Source organism: Colius striatus, chromosome 2, assembly GCF_028858725.1.
Source record: "Colius striatus isolate bColStr4 chromosome 2, bColStr4.1.hap1, whole genome shotgun sequence".
NCBI lineage: Eukaryota > Metazoa > Chordata > Aves > Coliiformes > Coliidae > Colius > Colius striatus.
This window is the reverse complement of record NC_084760.1, coordinates 104,241,023-104,263,450: the sequence shown is the minus strand read 5'-3', so window position 1 is coordinate 104,263,450 and position 22,428 is coordinate 104,241,023. Positions and strand designations below refer to the sequence as shown.

The 22,428-nt window shown below is 35.9% G+C and overlaps 1 protein-coding gene across 9 annotated transcripts in view; it reads right to left on the bottom strand.

Annotated features, from left to right (window-relative positions):
• The window catches only part of STXBP5 (syntaxin binding protein 5), a 109,193-nt gene that overhangs the window by 67,572 nt on the left and 19,193 nt on the right, over window positions 1-22,428 (bottom strand). For all 9 annotated transcript variants that reach the window (XM_061991667.1, XM_061991668.1, XM_061991665.1 and 6 more), the window contains 2 exons: window positions 10,535-10,616; window positions 9,616-9,716 (listed from right to left, as the gene is read on the bottom strand). In XM_061991667.1, coding sequence (XP_061847651.1) covers window positions 9,616-9,716; window positions 10,535-10,616 — 183 coding nt within the window. The remainder of the gene's footprint in view (window positions 1-9,615; window positions 9,717-10,534; window positions 10,617-22,428) is intronic.

Sequence of the window (22,428 nt, the reverse complement as noted above, 5' to 3'; positions counted from 1 at the left end):
TTCTTGTGCTTGAATGTTTAAGTCAAAAGGCCGCACTAATGTTTTTTTGTCAATGCTTCACAAAAAGGGAACTATACATAAGAGTTAAAATGCTCTTGAATCTCATTGAATTTATAGAGGCGGTAACACTTTTCCTAAGCATAGTAACCTGCAAACATCACAGGTTAAAGACTTGAATTTCCTCAGTGTTCTCAAAAAAAAAAAATTAGAGGCTAAATCACAGACATCTGTACACATATTTCCTAGGGCAGGCCCTAAAATATTACTGCTTAGTAACAGGGCTCTCACACTACAAGCAGGTCATGAGGAAGAAGAAACAGATGCAGCATGAAAACAAACATCACTCTGCAACATCACAGCTTGTTGTGCCAGGACTCCATGTGCCAGAAGCAGCTGGCAAACAGATCAGTTGGAGCTAAAAATGTGGCCTAGCAGCCAGAAATATTCAGGAATAGTCACAGGCCTATTTGTCTTGACCTGTGAGTTAGTATTGTCAACTACAGTTGCCCAGCACTTAGGCTACAAAAACCAATCTGTTTCATTTAAAGGTGGACAAAAATATAAGTTGGGGCTGTAATTTTGATTGCTATAGCCAAAGGGCAACACTTGAAGGGTCCAGCTCCTCCATACTCCTAATAATCTTCTTGAATATGCAGATATATACAATTTAGTGTCTCCTCTGTTCAAGTAAGGTTAATTTTGTAAAGTTAGCAAGAAATGCAGTCATTCGACACCAAGAGTAAACTAGAGTTGAACAAGTATCTTCCCAAACTCTAAAAGGCAGGAGATTGAAGAGATTTCAAAATTAAGTATAAGCACATACAAAAGATGGTTCTTAACCTCATCCTTCAAAGTTTGCTTTTACCAGTCTTCCTCAATCAGAAATCTTATATGATTTTTATTTAACCTAAAAAGTGTTCTTAGAATTTACTTTTACATTTCACAGAAAAACTAATGACCAGTGAAATCCATAAGGAACCTGTCATCCTGATCCTGCTGTAATGAAAGAATCACCGTTTCACCTTTAACATGGTAAATGTTATTCCACTTGCAAATATATTTAGTATTTCTTTATTTTCTGAATAGGAAAATTGTCCTCCAACTTTAGACAAAATAATTGTATTTCTGAAGTGATTCATTCCATCTAACTGCATTTATTTTAGCAATTTGCAGAATAACATTTCCAACACTAAAGACCATGTACTGAGCTGAGCTCTTTAGTGTTTGAGGGTTCTTAGACTATGTAGAGTTTAAAAAACATTGGAGATGTTACAGGCCTCAAACTAAAATTCAGTGAAACTATGGCTATCTGAAGGACCAATGATGGCTAGCTAGCATGTTAACACACAAGCCACATTCAGTGGCTTTGCTTGTTCTGTTGAAAATTGGACTGAGGATTAAAGAGATTCAAATTTTTGGAGTATGGAAACAGAAGGTCAGAGTCTTCTTGGCGGTGAGGCAATATCGGCTTCTTTAACACTTGGCCAACAGCAGCATATATTATTTTCTTTATAATACAGACTTCTCTTTCAGAAAGCTATCTTTCTGCCACCACAAGATCAGATTAATACACTAAATCCATAACATATTTTAAGATCAACAGAAGTGAAAATTGCTGTATAATCCTCTGGCCACTTGATCTTAGGCATTCTTTGAACATTGTTCATACGAGGAAAGGCTGTGGGAACAAGGGCTGCTTAGTCTAGAAAAGAGGAGACTGTGAGGAGATCTTATTAACATTTATAAATATCTAAAGGGTGGGTGTCAGGAGGTTGGGACATCCCTTTTTTCTATTGTAACTAGCAACAGGACAAGGGGTAATGGGATGAAGCTGGAACACAAAAAGTTCCACTTAAACATAAGAAAAAAACTCTTTCACTGTGAGGGTGATGGAGCAGTGGCACAGGCTGCCCAGAGGGGTTGTGGAGTCTCCTTCCTTGGAGGTCTTCAAGACCAACCTGGACATGTTGCTATGCGACCTGATCTAGGTGAACCTGCTTCTGCAGGGGAGTTGGACTGGTTGATCTCTAAAGGTCCCTTCCAACTTCTACCATTCTATGATTCTATCATTCTTCTCCTTCTCCTCCTTTATGAGTCAAAAGCAGCACACCATACTCCTCCTCTCCCGTATCAAGCCATTTGGGCCAAAAATACTAGAATACAAGCATGTTGAAAAAAGATTAGACTAGTTTTGTACATCTGAAAAGACAGCCTGGGACTATTTTAGCCAGCGATCACAGAAAGCATGCATCTGTAGGCAGCTCTTCCCTGGCACAACGGATTCCTCACATTATCACCAAGGAAATTTCATCTGCCTCAGTAAGTATAGTACATTTTATGAAGCAAATTGAACTATTAACATAGTGCAAGAATTCTGCATAGCACTTAATTCCAAATATTTCTCTCCCTTATATGAGTACAAAGAAAAGACTCTTTACAGGAAAAACGTAATACTTCAAAGACTTTTTCAAAATCTGAAATATATATTATGATTTTTAATATATGCTAACTTCAATGCTAAAATAAGGTACAGTGTTATGCAGCTCCAAAACAGTCAGGGTAGTTCTAAATGTTACTGTAGCTGTACTTTTCCCCCAAGCACAAAAATCTTCCTCCTCACTGCCTACATATTTTCAAAGCCACTCCTTCTCCTGTTGCCCCTTCCAAACAAAATAACCAAACCCACAAGGAATTTCATTTTCCTATGGAATGAAGTTGTAAGAGCTAAACTAGTAGCTCAAGAAAATGAAATTACATACAGAAACCCCAACAGTGCGCTAGCAGCGACAAATACTGATAAAAGAAAAACTCTCACAAAATATTACTTGTTCTTAGCGTACTAAAAACATAATTTGTGCTATTGTTTGTGAGAGTGTTACCAGTGACAGGAATGCCTTTCAAAAGCAGTTTCCAAACCTACTGAAAGGATTTCCTTTAAGTGCGGACCACGTGTCTTTTCTGATAATCTAAGTTAGTTAAGAAAAATCTAAATTGTCTGTTTCACAATGGTATCAAAATAGATATAGCAAGTGACAATATTCCCTAATGGAATTTGATTACAGAAATATCAAAGAATGTAATTAATACGTAACCCAAAGTATTAGGCTTTTAAAGGAAATATTAAGTGAAAAAATGACAGTTACCTTTACTCTATTATGACAACAAATTCTTCTAAATTAATCTTTATCCTTCCTTAGTCTACTTCATTATGAAGTATTATATATTCTTCAGAATTTTCCACTGCTTTAACAAATTACAGTGACAAATACTTTGATGAATGACAAACACTAATAACAGGTTTTATTTTCAAGTCACTAAAACTATTCCTAGAACCTCAGGTTATAAGTTTGTGGTTACTGTAATTACACTAGTTGTTCAGATCATTATTGCATCTGTAAAATAAATTTTTGACATGTTAAGCTACCAGACATGTATACTGCATACTTCTACCTTCAACTTTTCATTCATGAGATAGAAATAATATAAAATTCAAAGATGAAAAGTTAACTTCTTATGTTAGCCTAGACTCCATTCCACAGTCTCTTGTTATCTTCAATCGGCATGAAAAGTCAAGAGCCAGTGTCAGAATGATCTACTGATGGAAGTGAGCAGTGCCTATGATTTTGCAAGACTGATGCAACAAGTCCACTTCCAGATCTGGTAATTGTAATAAGCTTAAAATATCTACCTGTGTGAAAAAGCCATGAAGGGGCAGAAGATACATGCAGAAGAATTATTCCTCTTCAGTGCATCCCAAAATTGTACACCCAAAAGACTACAGGGATAAATGCAGTAGAATATAGAAACTGGACCAGGTACTTTAATTCCATTTAGATCCCATAAAAGCACTCCAAATACATTCACTTAAAGTGCTGCCTCTAAAGGAAGCCAAGAAATACCTATGTTCACTGTCTCAGTTGTGGTGTAGACTAGTGGTGTCAAGGAAAAGTAATGGGGAAGCAAGAGCCAAGAACAAAAATAATTGTCACTACTGATATGATCAATACTAGAGCCACTTAGATAACTTTCCAGGAAAAGTCTCAATTTTAGAGCTTTTTTAGGTTGCTGTGGGCATTTGTATTTTTTAGAATATAATGTCTCCAATATTTCATGGCTTACATTTGTTTCTTTTAGGAGCCACATTTTAACTCTCCATTTTAAAATGGCTTTTCAAGCTTCAGTAGTACTTCACTCAAAAGTAGTTTTTGTGTTGTTATTTGTACACAAGTAGAAAAAGGCTACGCACTGCTTGCAATGACAACATAAGGCCAATGCACACATTCTTTTTGAGACAGTTTATTTGAAAACTAAGAAATGTTTTCAATGTGAAAGGAAGTCACACCAAATACCCTGAAGACATTAGGATTTCTTACCACTAATAAAATTTCCTGTACTACATATTTATGAACTCCTGCTGGTATATCTGACATGACTCAAAGTAAACAGACTTTCAGCAACAGACATATGGGCAGCTTGCTCTAACAGATGCAGTTCAGGCTGAACATTTCATCTGGGAAGTCAAACATTACAACTTATAAAGATGTCTGTATCAGAACACAGTTTTCCCACAGGAGACAGAAGAATTATGTCCATCACCGATGGGGAAAGGGACAGGCAGATCATAGAGACTAGAGGTTGAATTCTGCCCAAGAACATGGCAGTTGGCTATTATGTGCCTCACATCACTGTGAAAGTGTGCAAGGAAAAGAGCTAAGAGGACAATGGAGACAATTCTTTAAAAACTTCATCTTACAAACCTGAAAACTCAAGAGTAACAGGACTCTATACTTCAGTTCTGTCTCAGTACCAGAGACAGAATGCAACTGATGCAGCTGCAATTCCATCAGTTGATGTACATGCATGCACAGCCTCGAGAAAATATTTTGCAAAGCAATCTAATCCTGCATGAAAGACATTCACATCTGCAGCAAATCCAGACAGTCAAGAAGTTAATTTCCTCCTGCTAACTTCTTGAAACAAGATAAAAGTCCTTACAATCACATCTAGTGGATCACCATCAAGTAGAATTTTTAAGGCCACTAGGTAAAAGGCTTTATATGTCACCATAAAGTCAAGCAGACACTGAGATCATTTCTTTTCACTCCTAAGGAAGGCACTTCAAAAAGCATAAAAAAAAAACCTTCTTGTGTTTGAAAAACTTAGTTGTGTCATATTGAACTTGGTATATCATTGATTCTCCAAAACTCTAAGTATTTAACTTCTCAGAGGCATGGTCTGGATATGAATCTGTAATCCTTCTGTTATACTATAACTCTACTCCAAAACACATAGGGTGAAGGGAAAACAGACAACCTTAAAACAAAGGCTAGAAGTTAAAAACTGATAGTTGAAGAAAAACATCCCCAACAACCAAACATCCACGTCTATTATCTTCTGTTCTCATAGACAAGATAATCTGTATATCCTTCTGCTATCCACAAAGTGGCAGAATTGGTCAGTTCATAAATTCAGCAAGGTAGAAGTAAATATTCTCTCACAACTAATGTCTGCTAATGCACAGGCTGAGTACAAAGTCATAGTAAGGTAAGGTATATGTCATAAGGTAAGGTATATGTCACAAAATTTGAGTCTTGTTTATTAAGAAGTTGTAAATATAAGTGGGTTTTTTCACTCATTGTGGAGAGTATTTTAAACACAATGATAAAACTGCTGTTTACAGGAGGATATGAACCTAGGGATATCTAAAGCATAGTTTTGTAACTCTGAATTGTGCAGATTCATGCTGAGGAAAACTATTTAAATCCCACAGCACAGAAGTTGACATATTAAAAATTAAACTATTATCAGTGTATTCAGTGATCGATATGCAAAGCACTCTGGTGCTATTTTTACACTGTGATTCTCATGTTTGTCTTTGTGCTAAGTCACAAAGCAAGCAAACTATTTTTTTTTTTGTTTGCATTAGAACAGGGAATCTTAGCTCAGTCTTATTTGAGTAAACTTCTCATACTTGTACTTAAAAGCTGATTAGTTGGAGGGTTTAGATTGCAGTAACAAAGGCAAATTTGTTAACCCACACCATTTTTTGTTAAAAACCGTATTAGTCTTGTCACTTCACCCTCTCAATTTAGTTCTGTCAAAGTCTCTCATTACTGATGGGTGTTTGACTTTTCATACCTTTGATCAACACAAAGTTTTATAGTACCCGCCTGGCAAGACGACTAAAGCCAGACTAGATATTTATCTCACAATATGTTTCCAAGATTTACTTTAATAAGAAGCATTAACATATGCTTATTTCACAGTTTAACTTATTCTTTTATCCAAACAAACTTAAAGATAATAAAGTTTCCTACACAAGCTAACAGATTAAAGTATCATTGGAAAAAACATTGACAAGGCTCTGTTGTAGTGTTTCATATGTTAAAGAATTCCTCTTTGAGAAATTAAGTTATCCTTAAGAGCAAATTTTAATCCCACAATATAAATTATTTAAAGGATTTCATTAATTAGGTATCTAACAGCTTGGCACTCGTGAATAGCTAAGACCTAGGTTTGTTCATGAACACTGATCTCAAGAAACTTGGTCGTTGATATATAATCATAAATCTGACCCAAGCACTTCAAATTCAGGTAAAATATTAAGCCCACTAGGTATAATTACTTATTAAGAATTTTTAGTGTTCTAGAGATGCCTATTTAGAACTATTACACGGTGTTCTTGTGTAATTCTCTACAGTTTAAAATAACAAAATAATTCCCTAGCAGTGAAACCACACTTAATTTTAAATCTTTATTTTACACACTAGTCAAGAGAAAACAGAATATTTGAGAAGCTAACAGTCATCCTGTGTGACTCAAATGTCTAGGATAAGTGTTCTGGCTACTTCTATAAGCTATTGAGTATTTTAATATGAAGCTACTAGTAAAATATGCCTTTGTCTCAATCTATACCTTCACCACACTTGGTAAACTACAGTGCTATCAAGCATTGGAACAGGCTGCTCTAGGGAAGTGGTTGAGCCACTAAAGCAGGGCACTGCCTAGTGAAAAGATACAAGTTGAAGGAAGTCACCCTGTCTTTAGTGGTGAAGACTGTTACAGACCAGCCTGACTCTGCTATCTCCAAGAACAACTGGTAAGAATAAGAAAATTCTTGAGCTAATGAGCTGTGAAATAGACATCTCCAAGATAACTTTGTTGCTAGAAACTAGATGTTTCTGCTAGCTCTACTGAGACATAAATTCAGCAGTAGATGACTGACAACCACTTTATAAAAGCCCAATCCCATTTCTGAAAGGTAGGGGATTCCTGTGTTCCTTCATACTCTTCCTTGGAATATTTCTGGAAATTCCTCCCTTGAGTAGTGATGCCCCTCAAGGTTACCCTCGGCAGCTGAAAGAGAATCATCTGCTGCCATGGATATGGATAAGTAACATCATTCTCTATTAAGCTAGTTTTGAACTGTTACTTCAATAAGTAGTAGCTACAGTATCAATATCGTGTAGTTAATCTTCCTCCAACTCATTGCCTACTTAAACAGAAATCCTATATTTTTATCCTGATTGAGACAATATATAAAATACATTTCTAATTCCAATCATATCATTATTGTGTAAAAATAAACTTCTGTTTTGCTATACTTCGAGTTTGCTATCATTACCCTGTGGGCAGGGGACAGTCATCATCCCTGGAAGTATTTAAAAGATCATAGATGTGGCACCTAAGGACATAGTTTAGTGTTGGATCTAGTTATGGTAGCTTAACAGTCTCTTCCAATCTAAATGATTCTGTGCTCTCATTATTTATCTTAGCAAGGTACAACTTTCCTGGAAAAAAAAAATCAGTACTCTGTCCAAAATTAATAAATACAATCACTGAAGTGATACAAGTGATTAACCTCATCCCCTCTCTTTCTGGGAAGAATACACACAGATTAACAACTTGTGCCAAGCTTTGCTAGTGAGAACATCACATTTACAGGAAAAGGATGGTTTAAAACTTCTACTTTGTTTAACTAAAGATACCCATACATCTAAGACTAAGCCAGCTTCCAAGATTCACACAATCAGAATCACTTCTTCAGATATCTATTTTAAAACATTAGTTAGAAGTCAGTGAAGTGTGGTTTCAGGCTGCAAATCTGAATTTGATATTGACACTTCAGTTAAGTGCTACCAGTAAGAGAAAAGTCTTAAGAAAGAAGAGGGAAAGGAGAGAGAGAGAGAGAGAATTTGATTTGGATATACCTCTGCATCTCCTATAGCTGGACAATCCCTGGTAAACTAAAGGTTGAGAATTGCATTTCTCTCTGTCTTATGCTGCACAAAGGAACTTTGCCCCTACCTTGGGGCAGAGACTTTTGCTCTGTAAAAAAGCTCTCTGTTTTGCACATAGTTTTGAATCACAGAATGGTTTGGGTCTGAAGGGGCCTTTAAAGACTGACTAATCAAACCGACATGCAGTAGGCAGGGACATCTTCCACTAGAACAGGTTGCTTAATACCCCATTCAATATAATCTTGAACACTTACAGGGATGAGACAACTCTGGACAACCTGTTTCAGCATCTCACCACTCTCACAGTAAGAGATTCATATGAAGAATTTCTTCCTTGTATCTAATATACATCTACCCTTTTTTAGTTTAAAACCATTACTGCTACATTACTATTCCTACAGGCCCTGTTAAAAAGTTCACATGCTGTTATCATAGAAACAACCTCAAAAGGGACTTCAAATCACTTATCGCTCTCCCTCTCAAAAGCCCAGCAATCTGCATTTATGTTATTCCTGACAATTTGTTTATAAACTGCTCTTTAAAACCACAAAGTTTGTCCATAACCAATCTAAGAATCTGTTTAGCACTTCGGTGACATTACACTGAAGGTTTTAAATATTTATGTAACTTCTTTCTGTTGCTACCCATTACTGAAAGCTTATTACTTCCCGTTCTATTCAACAAGAGTACAAGTCACAGATTATTCTGTGTTCTTGCTAGTATCCTTTTAGCTCCCCACACAGACCATATCTGAAGCACACTGCTCAAAAGCAGACATATAGCATTCCAGTTAAGTTTCACCCACACTGGAAGAGGAGGGCTACTTCATTTAAAAAAAACCCCTTTTTTCTTGCAGAAATTTAAATTACTAAAAGTTGGTTGATGAATCTAAAATGCCTCCCTAGCTTACAATGCTGTTACTCGAGTCTCAAAAATGTTAGTCAAAATGCTGATTGTTTTCAGCTTTTCTGATACACGGGAGAATTCCAAGCTGTCATCAAGAAAAATTTCCAATTAAAAAATTGATCTAGTTTTCCTGTTGTTTTTTTATTGCCAACACACACACACACACATTCTTGTGTTTCAAAATTCCTTTGGAGACACACATTAAAAGTCTTCTATCCCTCCACATTTTAAAGATGGGAAAATTGATGTTCACCAATGTCATGTGCAAAGTGACAGAAAAACCATCTAAATGTATGTCACTAGCATATGTTCTCTAAAGTAGCGCCCTAATACCCTGCAACTCAAATTCAATGTAAATCCAGTTTCAACTATTTAATGAGTTATGAACTGGACTGCATTAATAACGGTGATCTTACAGTAGCACATAATGTAATGGTAGGAGGCAAAGCAATCATAATCCAATCCCTACCGTTCTCGGTTAAATTTAAGTGAATGAAGTATAGCGGGTCTCTTCTGACGTAAGTTCCACAGGTGTAAGGTATCATCAGCCAAGGCACTCACAAGAGCTCCCTATGAGAAAGACAAAAAAAATCCAGTCAACTTCTTTTCACAATCCTAGTAACAGTGTATCATCCATTGTAATGAAACACATCACAAATTTGCTACCAGGATGAACAATCTTCCTAAGTATGTGCATCAATACTGTAGCACACAGATAAGTTCTAACTAGTAGGCATGAGATAACTGATGTGATCCCTTGTCATTCAGCTCATGTCTATATCAGTGCTATACTGAGGGGTGATGAGGAAGGAGAAGACTTTTCCTGGGTATGCAATATCAGCTCCTTCATGTCCATCTCTACGGAGAAATTAAGCAATCAGCTTATGCGCTGACAAAGTTAGTGAGGTTCACCATTCCTCTGACCTAGAAGTCTCTCTACAAATCTGGTCTCAGCTCAAGAACAGCAGCACTGATGTCAAATCTCAGCTGGTATACTCCTAGAAAAATACACCTGAAGAAGAGGGATCATTTTAGGGATCATTGCTCAGTTCCTGTCTAAAATAGTAACTCTATTAAAAAAAATTAACTACCTAATGAAGCTGTTGGTACTATTGAAAACATACTTCACTGCTTCAAGAGAAAACTAGCAATGTTCAATGACATGAATAAATATTCCTAGGAAAAGAGTTATTGCTTATAGCAAGAGATATTTTCAGCAGTTATTCAAATATTTTCTAAAATTAAAAAACTTATAATTGTTACTATTGTTGGTCATTCATGCTAAAAGTCACTTTTGTTAGCCGACTTTGATGCTTGCTGAATAAGAAACTGAAGAAAATACAGTTCATCTTCTCTGAATTATGGAATATGTACATCATTTTACTAACCTCATTAATCAGGAACTGAAGCTGAATTACTGCAGCTCCACTGTCATGTTGGCAGTAGCATTCAACTCCTGGACGACCAAAGCTGGAATTTGGTACTATCAAGGAATAATTGTTGTATGTAATGTAGGAAAAACACCCAAACACCATAACCAACATTATCACTATCAGTAACAACACATTCTAACAGGTTAACATCTTGCTTCCAGCTAGAAGTACATATATATATTCTAACCTGTACTAGTATAAGAGGAACTTAAATAAGTATCACAATCGCATGACCACAGTTTAAGTGCTAAAGGAACTTTCTCCTTTATAAAAGTGACAGATAATAGAAGAGCTGCATAACGCAAGGTATGTTCAATAAAAATCTACTCTGACAGGCAAAAAAAAAAAAAAGATCAGTAGCCAAAATATGGAGGAGTCAATGAGAAATTATGTATAATATAAGTTTCCAGAATCTCTGTATTGAGACTTCCTGGATTCACACCAACTATGAGATAATAAAAGCTTGTTTGTTTTCCCTCTCACACATAACTTAGTTCTATAACTTCCATAATGAATATCAAACAGAAGCAGCAGCAACACAGATTCTTCAGTTAGCCATCCTTGATTCATCTATAAATTGCAAAGATTCTGCAATTCAAATAATTTCTTCTGATACAAAATGAAGGAAATTCTCCAATCTCTGAATCAGAGCACAAACAACACAAGTCCAGAAGTATTATGCAGAGTTATCAGTATTTCATCATTATTAGTATGACCAGGGTTTCTGGAGTATTAATTTGTCAGAGCTAAAGACTTGTTTTAAATAGTTTTTGAAAGAAAGGAAATAATTCCAAAGATGTATACAAAACAGTGACTATAATATAACACTGACTCTTGTTATATATTAGAAATAAATAAAACAGTACCATTTTCACCCATTCTACAAGTTTATGGATTACTGAGAAGTTGATGAAAGCTGAAGTGGATACTCTGAAAACAATACACACATTCACAGTAGATACAGTTTAAAGGCTGAAAAGACTATTAGGTTGCATGCAAATCAAAACTCAAACACCCCTTCAGCCTTCAAGCTGGTGAGATAAAATGTAAATAGAGTAACAATGGGAACAAGTCTGATTTACCACACTGTAATATTTCCACTTTAAACCTCAATCACGTTCTTTTAGACTAATAAATCTGTAGAACATTCAGCCACGTGATGAAAGATACACTAAACAGATGTTGAATAATCCAGCAAACTTAATACCAGCTTTCTTCTCCAAACAGAATTAGTATTTTAATTTTGTTCTTTCATGGAAGGCTTTAAAAACCCAGCTTGCCTCACTTGTTTTTGCCCTTGTATTTCAAATTCTTACCAACGTTTCCGGTGCAAAGAAGTTATCTGTACTGCATTTAAAGTTCATAGCTCTTAAAAAATGATAGAGCTTAAAACTTGTGGAGTGGGGAGCTGTCCCCACAAATGATTCATTCCTACACAAACTCAGAATGATTTCAATGTAAAAATTTGCATTAACTATGAATTGATGACAAATTGCCAGATGGGGAAAAAATATCCCCACAAGGAATACCAGAAGTTTCACAGCAGATTTGCTTCAGCCTTGCTCATGCTTCTGCATTCACTTGAATCAATAATAATTTGCACAAAGATATAAAAACAATTTCTGAAAGTGAAATTCAGACATTTATACGCACTGAATTTCAAAATTTGTTATTTATCTGTACTGACACAAACAGCTATCTAACAAAATAAGGTCTCCCCAGCACCTCTCCTGAACACCAGCTTCCAACATAATTAAATGTAACCCTTATTTGTTCACCCACACAGAGTTTATTTGGAATTGAGGCTTTACAGCTACCTTGCCTCAAAACAAGAGGAGTATGACCCAGAAAAACAGAGAAGCTGATGGATTCCTCAGGTTATTCCAACCTTTAAATACTATCTGTTACATGTTCTTTTTAAGCACTTCTAATGCAAATATTGCTGGAAGCACTGTTATAAATAGTTAGTAAAAATTCCAGTATTTAGACTACTTGAGTATTTCTTTAAACAAAAAATCCTTTCGCATGTTCCAGGCCACCCGAACTAGTTCTCTCTTCAGAAATCAGTAAAGAGGCAGCACTGCGTATAAGTTTACAGAAGCTTTCAACACTCAGGGTAAGTTTCTTTTTGACAAATTAGTGAAAGCCTCATATGCAGATCTGAAAATAGAGTTTGACCTCTTTTATAATGCTTACTGTTATAAAAAAAAAAAAGTCCTTGCAGCTAGTCTCATTTAGTTCCTTTACCCAAGGATTATGTCATATTCCCTTTTTCACCTAGCAGCTAAAATTATTCTTCTCATCTCAAATTAATATCACCCTCCTAGCCAGTGTTAATCTTCTTTTCTAAAGCAATGCAGAGACTCCCAGTTTTGCAGGGTATACAGAGTTGAAAAAGCACGTCACTTAAATACTGACTGTAGAAGGATAATAATACATGTCTGTTTCACTACATGTTAAAGTTTCTCAACCACACAAAACAAGCAGCATTCCAGGGAATGCAGTTTGTCTCTGTATTTGCGTATGTGTGCTTAAGGCACTGTACTAAGCAGTGATCATCTACCACATAACAGTCCCCACAAAGGCAAAAATTATAATGAATAATGACAAGATGGACAAAGCATTTTAATTTTGTAGACAGGAAAAACTCTGCCAAAGACCTATGCTAGCTCTAGAAGAAACAGTTTGCTGCAGGCAGTTTTCTAATCAAAGACCCATCCTTTCTCCTTCACTTACAAGCATTTCTTTCCACTATTCCTGCTGCATTCCCTATTCCAAATATTAACACATTAGATAATAGTTTCTCAGTTATACCTTTGAATATTGCTTCTGTGCTCCCCAGTACCATTAGGAAATCAAGCCAGGAAAACACTAGCATTTGATTTCCTTTACTGTGTGTTTTTTGAAAAAGCAGGACAGACAAAAGCTATGGCAGAGAGAAGGAAAATATGATGTACTTGTCCTAAAATCAGTGTTCATTTGTCTAAACGCTCAAAGTGCAGATCATAAGCACCCTTAGAAGTCACACTATGAAACAGAAAACTAATTCCAGAACATTTATGAAAGCTGCAGAGAGTAGGCTTTTGTTGAGGCTTGTGGTTGTTTTGTTTTCTGCTCCCCCTTTTCCTTTTTGGTGGGGTTCTTTGGCACTGTTTGAGGTTTTGTGTGTGTTTGTTCAGGTGTTTTTTTTTTTTTTTTTAATATTCTGAAATTTACCCTAAGTAGACATACTTGTCCTTGATTCATCTGACAGAGTTGCAAAAACTGCAGTTAGCAATTCAGTCCCTAGCATAAGTCGGTTATGTATACAGAGATGAATTTGTACTATAAATTACTTTACAAGCTATCACCATAGATATTTACCTCTTTATGTCATTATACTACTAGTAAAGGTTTTGATAGTACAGTACAAGACATGGATCATGTTCTCTGTTACAATAGCTTGAGATTGAGATTAATCTGAAACTATATCAGCTTTTAAATTTCATTCCTAGATATTCCTCAAAACTGTAGCTGTAACAGCTCACAAGACTTAAACATTTTACTATTTTGATGCAAGAAGTAGATGTCTGACCAGAGGGAAACACGTAGCACTGATCTGAATTACATACAACACTAAGGACAGTAGATTACTCCCAGCATTCTTATGCACACCAGTCTATAGCAGATAGCTCTTCAGGACCACATATTAATATACTGGCATGTTCTACTACAGTCATTGCTATATAGCACTTTGACACTTTAAATCAGACCCTGCATTGTTATAGGCAAAGCCAGCACTTATTTTGCACACACTTTTGTATGTGCTTTGATGTAGTCCTCAAGAATTAGTGTAATACAGGAAAAAAGTCAGTATTTCAAGAACACAAAGTTTAAAGGTCTGATGGTATTACTCACCATTGCCAAGTCTGGATACAAACCAACAGAAGATACAACACGGAGAATTCACATTGTTACAAAGTACAATAAAGTCCTGGTGATATTTCTACACGGGATTAAAGCAGAAGAGCAGCTTCAGACCACTTTCCTAACTGTCACTCTTACCTGTGTCTAGACCTCATTAGTGCTTTACTTGCACACACAAAAGTGTGATGTCTCAGAAATAATGAAGACACAGTTATTTATCAGGAGAGTTATTAAAAAATGTCAGAAAGTACTACAATCAACACTGTCTAGGAAATTGGGTTTGGCCTCTCTCATCCATGTAACCATAAGATACTTTCAGGATCATTTCAGACTTCATACCAAGTCATCCTGACATAGTATTATATGGCTATTTTTCAAGATTATAGAGTTTTGTTCTAAAACTTTAGGCCTTCATAGCACCTTACCATGTTTGTATCACTCAGCTAAACAAGTCTTTATTCTTCCCCATGCCTCCCTGTTTATGTCTGCAAAAGTATATGATAATATTTAATATTCCAGATGCACTTCTTATATGTGAGTAACAGCATCAAGCAAAACTAGTCTCAGTCGTAAAGCTCTAGGTTAGGTTAATCAGGTGGAAATGCTATCAAATTACTGGTAACAATTTACAATAGGAATTCCAGCCAGCACATTGTTGATGCATTCTCCTTCTGGCAGCCAAGGAGAAAGAGAAGACAAGAAAACTAACAGTAAGGAAAGAGGATAAGGAAAAGGAAGATGTCTCTACAGTCAAAACACACTTACTGCAACTTTCATGCAAATATAGCACTTGCGAATTGGCCGATACTTAGATACAGTTTGACCTCATTACTTGGACTGAAAAAAGTCAACTTTACATATTACACATGAAAATCAAATCAAGTGCCCCTAGAAAGCCAAGAATTACAACTTCCAGGCAATAATAATAATAAAGAATTTATATTCAACTACACCCTGTCATCATAAGGATTAAAAAATAATCCAAGGCACCAGAGAGATGAGGGTGCTACCATCTCAGACCTAGAAGGTTACCAAAAGGTTTTTCCCAAAGGTTTTCCCTTCTCTAAGAGAAGGAAGGTAAAAGACAGGAAGATAAATTGGAAGAGATTTACACACCAAAACACTGGAAAATCCATTAGCTTTTCCCCATTTTCTATGGATCTTAACATTGTACACAATTCCCATATATTTTTGAGCTTGTAATGGTATTGACTGTACAGTGTTTTACTTTAAGTAGCAATGAAGGCTGAGAGCTGCATTGAGGCACTTTGTCAAAAAAGTATGAGATGCATTATTACGGAATTCCTGAATACTATTTCAGTTCATCAGTTTTTACATCTCCTGAAACTCAAGAATTCATGCTCTCCTAGGGAAGCAGGAGGGGAGTAGATCATTTGTCCTTTTTCTGTTGAGGGGAAGGGAGCAACAATAGGTGTGGTACTTACAACAGTTGATGTTAGATCTCATTACAAATATCATATTAAAAGGTTATAGCAAACTATTACTACTACTACTTTTTGCTACTGCAGCTTTAGAAACTCCAGTGAAGTGGTGATTATACAACTGTCTAGAAACTGAATTTCTCTACTTCCAAGTCAGCTACCATTTTACATTAGCTGTTGTACAAAAAGCAGATTGATTTTCCAAGTATTCACTTTGTTTATATATCAATGCTCTGCTCCTTTAAACATTAAAAGCCAATTGACTGAATATTAACTTAAAAAAAAATATCCCAGATTGATAGGGGAAAAAAAGCCCTCTGTTGTGGAAACTATCAAAGCACATAGATCTCAGCTGAAGTTTGTTAACTAGTTTCTATAGAGGAAGTTGAAGCAATTTTAAATCAAACCCATCTTTCTTTTTGCTTAAATTAGTATGAGTTATGTATTTCAAAAGTGAACAATTATTGGACCAGTTTGCATAGAAAGTATTAAGAAATGGATACTGAGCAGTTATTTATATCCAATCCATTTTGTAACACTGATAATAGCTAGGAGTCAAAGAACATCTCAAACTCCAAAGTTGCTTACATAAACACACACAATTACAGCATTTCCCAAATAGCTGTGAAAAGTGCCAGCAAACTTTCTGTAAGGGCTGTATTTGGTGGAATTTTCTCATAGCTGCCAGTAAGAGGCAATCATTCATTAGAAAAAGATGTAATTAAGTAGCACAAATGCAAACAGGATTAAAAATCTGTGATTTAAAAACCAAACAAGAAACAAAATTGTTTTTAATGCTAAGTTTCTATGTGCATAATTTACAGATAGTAAAGCACACTGAAAAATGAAACATCAGTTTAGACTAAACAGCGTAGCATTTTCAAAAAGCAACAAAGCTACAGATTTCCCTTGATTTTACTGAGTTTGTTTTCTGTTTCAGGTTCTACAAGTCTAAAACCTGCATTTCAGCACTAGCAATGCAAAAAGGTGACTAACCTGATACTTTTTTGGGTAGGACCAAAGCAAAGCAGACTGTAGAACACAAGGGGAAAGAGTAGGAAATCGCTACAAACACATCTCCATAATGGTTCCTCTGATTACACAGGACCCAATAACATTGCAGTGAAATGGGTGGTAACTACTAACTGAAATTTTTCAAAAGACTATCTACATAAGAGTGAACTCAAGAAATAATTACATATTTTGAAAGCTCTTTACCAAAATTAAGAGACAAAACTTTTGTGTTCTGTTGCATGTTTCCAAGCCTCGCTCATGTCATCCATTTAAACCAGTTTAATTTTAATGTCAAATTTTAACATGTTATTACAGATATTCTATCTCATCACCCTTTTAGTAGCACATACACTATTACAACATTAATAATTAACCAAGTTTTTCATCTTATGTCCATAGCTTCCTAGCCAAGACTAAAGGTTGGGTCATTCTCTGCTCCTATAACTTAAGAACACTTGGAGAGAAAATGACCTCTTCCCAGTGTCCAAGTACTTTGTACAGACGTTGCCAACAGCAGCATTAACAAATGCAATGTTCTGAACTAGATGTTAAGTGAATTTATATACCTATTTAAACTTATGAAATCATACAGAACCACAGGTATTATCTAACAAGAAGGAAAAATTGACGTTTTCAAAGAATACAGCCAATGCTTTTACCATCAAGTATTGTCCATCAACACTGATTTGACTGCAAAGCAATTCTTTGCTAGGTCCAGACACCTCTACTCATTCACACAGCATTATCTAAAATACCTCCCTTAACTCTTGCTGGCCAAAAAAATCCTCCTCAATTATTTTCAAGTCACTGACTATTGGGTATTCATAACAGAAAACACCAACTGTAATCACTAGCTATTCCACCTCAACTTTGTTCAAGTACAAGCCTATTCTTCGATCCCTTTCCTACAAATTGAGTAATAGCTAGTTTAGTCTGCTAAATCCAAGTTTCACTCATACCTCATTAACCCTTCACACATCATACGTTGCTGTTATATACAACAAGACCATAAATATTCTTACAACTTATAGAAGCCACACTGTTTTTTCCTCGTCCTCAACCCTCTGCTATCACTCAGTTAACATTTCTCTCCCTTTAACAGAAATCATTATTCTAACATCACCTTTTGGTCCTTTTGGCACCAATGCCTTATTTATTAACTATTAATCCCTTTTAAATCTTCTCTTATTTCAAATCAGGTTTTGCCCCATCCTTCACCTTCACTATTCTATTTATCACTCTTCATATATCCACTTTAATTCACTTGGTTTGAGAAAGAAGGCATAGAAAGCAAGTGACTAAAGCAGACCAAACATTTTCAAGAGAGTGCTGATCTAGAAGAAGAAGAGATCATAAAGATCTCTAAAGTTCCCTTCCAACCCCTACCATTCTATGATTCTACGATACATATTAATTCCTCCCTGAAATTTTGCTGTGGTTTGTCTCAGTACTGATACTCTATTTGGACACAATCCTTAAACACTGAACTTTTAGATGAGGCTTGAATCCACCCTCTGCTTCCTACACCACTTTGTCCTGTGTAAGTGATGGAAATAACTCACTCCCTCTTCCAAACACCCCTTCAGAGAAAGTTTTGTTTACCACTGAGAGTTTTAGCAATATAGTGATGCAGGTATAACATGTTTTTGCTTATGCAGCCTTTTGAGTTACTTACCAACAAAGCCACTTGAAGTGCTAAGAGGGTCATAGATTAGAATTACCAAGACTTCCATTACACCAACAAAAATTAGAATCTTAGACCCCAAATCAAGGTGCTAGATACAACTTTATCTCATTGTCTATACCAATTTGACATGACAAATTGTCCCCAGGCTCGTAGTAGGGGTCATAAGCTAGATGAGCTTCTAAATATCCAAAATTATGTTCAGAAGCAGTTCTTCTGCTATTGCTTTTTAAAATATATCAGCTAGCAGTGTCTAAACCTTAATTCAAACAATGTAATAAATGTGTCTCAGGAGAGAGTTTCCCTAAAGTCTGTTCAATGGCATAATTACAGAATCACAGAATCGTTTCAGCTGGAAGAGACCTTTAAGATCATTGAGTCTAGCCTTTGTCCTAGCCCAATCAACCACTAGACCATCTCATTTTTATCAAAATATACCTTCATCAGCAATTAAACAAAAGGAGAATTCAGTAGGAAAACCTTATATCTAGGTGACCCTGCTTCTGCAGGGGGGTTGGACTAGCTGATCTCTAAAGGTCCCTTCCAACTCCCACCATTCTATGACTCTATGAAATATTTACATTGAGTCTGCATATAACACACAGAAACTCACCATCTAAACTAAAACCTTTGCTTTGCAGAAAAGAGTTGTAAGAATCCTCTTGATTTGAAAATTAATCCCTGCAGAAGCATGTCCACCTAGATCAGGTTGCACAGGAACACGTCCAGGCATGTTTTGAAAACCTCCAAGGAAGGAGACTTCACACACAGGGGCAGCCTGTGCCAGGGCTCCCTCACCCTCATAGTAAAATAGTTTTTTCTTATGTTTAAGTGGAACTTTTTGTGTTTCAGCTTCATCCCATTACCTCTTGTCCTTACAGATATCATAAATGTTCTCTATTCAAAACGACAATTAAAACTTCACATATTAGCCACAAACATAAGCCATCAATAACTACCCTCTCTTTGCTACTCAAGTATTTGAGAAGAGTGTTTTCAATTTCACCTTTAGCCTCCTCAGGTTCTGCTGTAAACTATGCAAATCACCAAAGTTACTATTTCCCTAGTATCGAAGTAGTAGGCACAACTTTATAGGTTTGTTCAAAATTACCACCATAAATAAAAAACTAAGTTATAATTCAAGTAATTCAGTAGATGGCACTCTTCCACCAAAATCAGTCCTCACATAAACAAGGGGTACCATCAAGCTGGAATTTTTGTTTTTAATATGCAAATGCACCTCCTACTCATTCAAGTGTATCTTAATTTTTTTGTGCTTTTCATAGAATTTGGAAAAATAGTTTACTACAAGCCCAAATATTATAAGGGATTATAATGCTTTGTTGAAATACTGGTAATTTTACTTATTTTGGACAGACTTCTGTGCTATTACACTCCTCAAATATATTATAGCTATGTATTTTTAAAAGTGTACGCACTCTCAATATCATTAGTAATTGTTTCACATTATTTAGCTTTTTTTTTAAATAGTAAAGCGATAAATGGTCATTAGAACAACCTAGATTTAATTGCTAGATTAAAAAAAAGGCATTAATACATGCAGTTCTTGAATATTATTAAGATGTGAATCATAGACTTAAACATAACGCATCTATTCCATCTTATTTTTGAAGCTGTTGCAGATACCACCTTAGATCCTGTAGTTTCCTCAGTGTACTTTGTCTTTCTTTGGCCTCAAGAAATGCACCATTTGACAGTGCTGAAGAGTTCCCATGAGAGCACAAACACAGAGCTACTGTTTTGTACAGGCTGTGGGTGTCAGGAACAAGTTGCTGTTATTAGCAGTGGGAAGCAGATAACTTAGACAGTGTTGTGATATTTCCAAGTACTCACAGCCCAGTTTAAAACTGCCAAAAAAAAGGAAAACAGATCATCAACAGAAAAGCACAGTCCAAGGAAGTTCTCCTATACATTGCTACTGCAGTTTTATCTAGTAGGACCTTTGACCTTTGATGGAGGGAAGGTATTACCTTGCAAATCTAGCTTCAGTGAGATTTTATTTTTTATACTTTAGAGAATCTGTTTATCTTTTATCACCATGTACTTCTAGTTGTGGTCGGATGGCAAGTAACGTCTGATATTTCAGGCAATGCTCATCTATCCTGCTACTACAACAATGTTTGTTTCACATTTGTTTTACATGTTTGTAATCTGCTAGTAATTTCTGAAGCTGAAGAGCTATTTTGATCAACTTTGACAGAAGGGAAGAAGTCTTGCAGATAATACCATGCTGTAAGTTTTAAGAAAACGGGAAGCTGAGTGGAGAAACAGAGATTAGGTCCACATCCCAACAAATGGAGAAAAGTGTCAGCATTAACCTCGACATCCTAAAACAGCAGCTCTGTATAAAATGCTGCAATCACAGGAAGTATTTCAAAAGCTACAATATGCAGCAATTATACTAAAAGATAGAGCCATATGACAACAGGTTTCATAGATAAAATATCTGTTTCTTGACTCTATGCAAAATTATCCAAAATCATGAATATCCTCATATTACAACTAACTTCCTATAAACGAAACTCTACCAGCTCCAAGGGAAAGGGAAATCTCATTCCCTTCATATGATGGCTTGAAGGAAGCATTATATATGGCAAATTGCTGTTTCAAGCCCTTCAAAGATGCAGAGTTATATCTGTTTAAGCTGCTCAGCCCTTCAAGGCTCCTCCACAATACTGTACCTTAACTGAGATATCCAGCATGATTATGCTAGAAAGAGATTGTCTCAAAAACAAAATACAAGCACTGAAATTTAAACTTCACCTCTGATTCACTAACAGAAAGGAAAAGCAGGATAAAGCAAGCTGAGCATAGTGAAGGAAAGGCTGAAAAACAAAGAAGTTTTCCTTTTCACACAGTGGTTCTGTCTCCTTTACTACCATCCCACTTACCAAATGCCAAGGGTATACTCACCTTTCCACTGCTCCTCCTCCTTTTTGTAAATTGTAAAAAAACAAGGTAAAGAGCAAGTCAGCACAAAGATGTGTTTTAGTAGAAATAGAGCAGTACTCCTGAGAAAGTTACCACCTTCAAAATGACAGTTGAACTACAAAAGTAAGGAAGTTTAGACTTATCATCTTAAGAAATTTGGCTTCCTATGGAATACTCAGTAACTTATTTACATGAGAACCACTCCAAGAGAGTGAAATGGCTGCTGCTTAGTTAAAAGACAAAAGAAATTTAAAACCTAGCAATCATACATCTTCCAAGAATGTAATCTCTATCATGACCACTAGTCACAGTCCTACCCCTATAAACAAAATTTTAAAGAAAATCCAAAACAATAAACAATTCAAACAGTCACTGTTTGAGTTAGACTATTAACACAATACACAGCATTACTGAGGTTTTAACGGCAAGGATTGATGTCACAGGTGTAACGTGACAGGGTTTTCCACCTTCTCTAGGGAAATCTCCAGTGATGGAAAACAGTGCTTCAGAAATGCTGTAACAAAAATATTCTGGGGCTCAGACAAAAAGAAAAGTATTGTTTGTAACAGGAACTTCAAGATGGTTTCTAACCAGCATAACCAGACCATCAAAACTAACATGGCATAGCAGACTAGGCAGTTCAGATCTGCATCAATACAGTGCAATTCACGGCTTACAATATATTGATTAAAATATCTGTTTTAATGTTTTGAGTGTCAAACAGCTTTTTCTACTAAGCAAGAGAGAGAATTAAACTAGTTTTGAAAGTTCACTTATGTAACATCTTCCATAAAAAAATAATACAGAAGAAAAACAGTGATGTACCTCTCAACCAACTACTACACCACGGT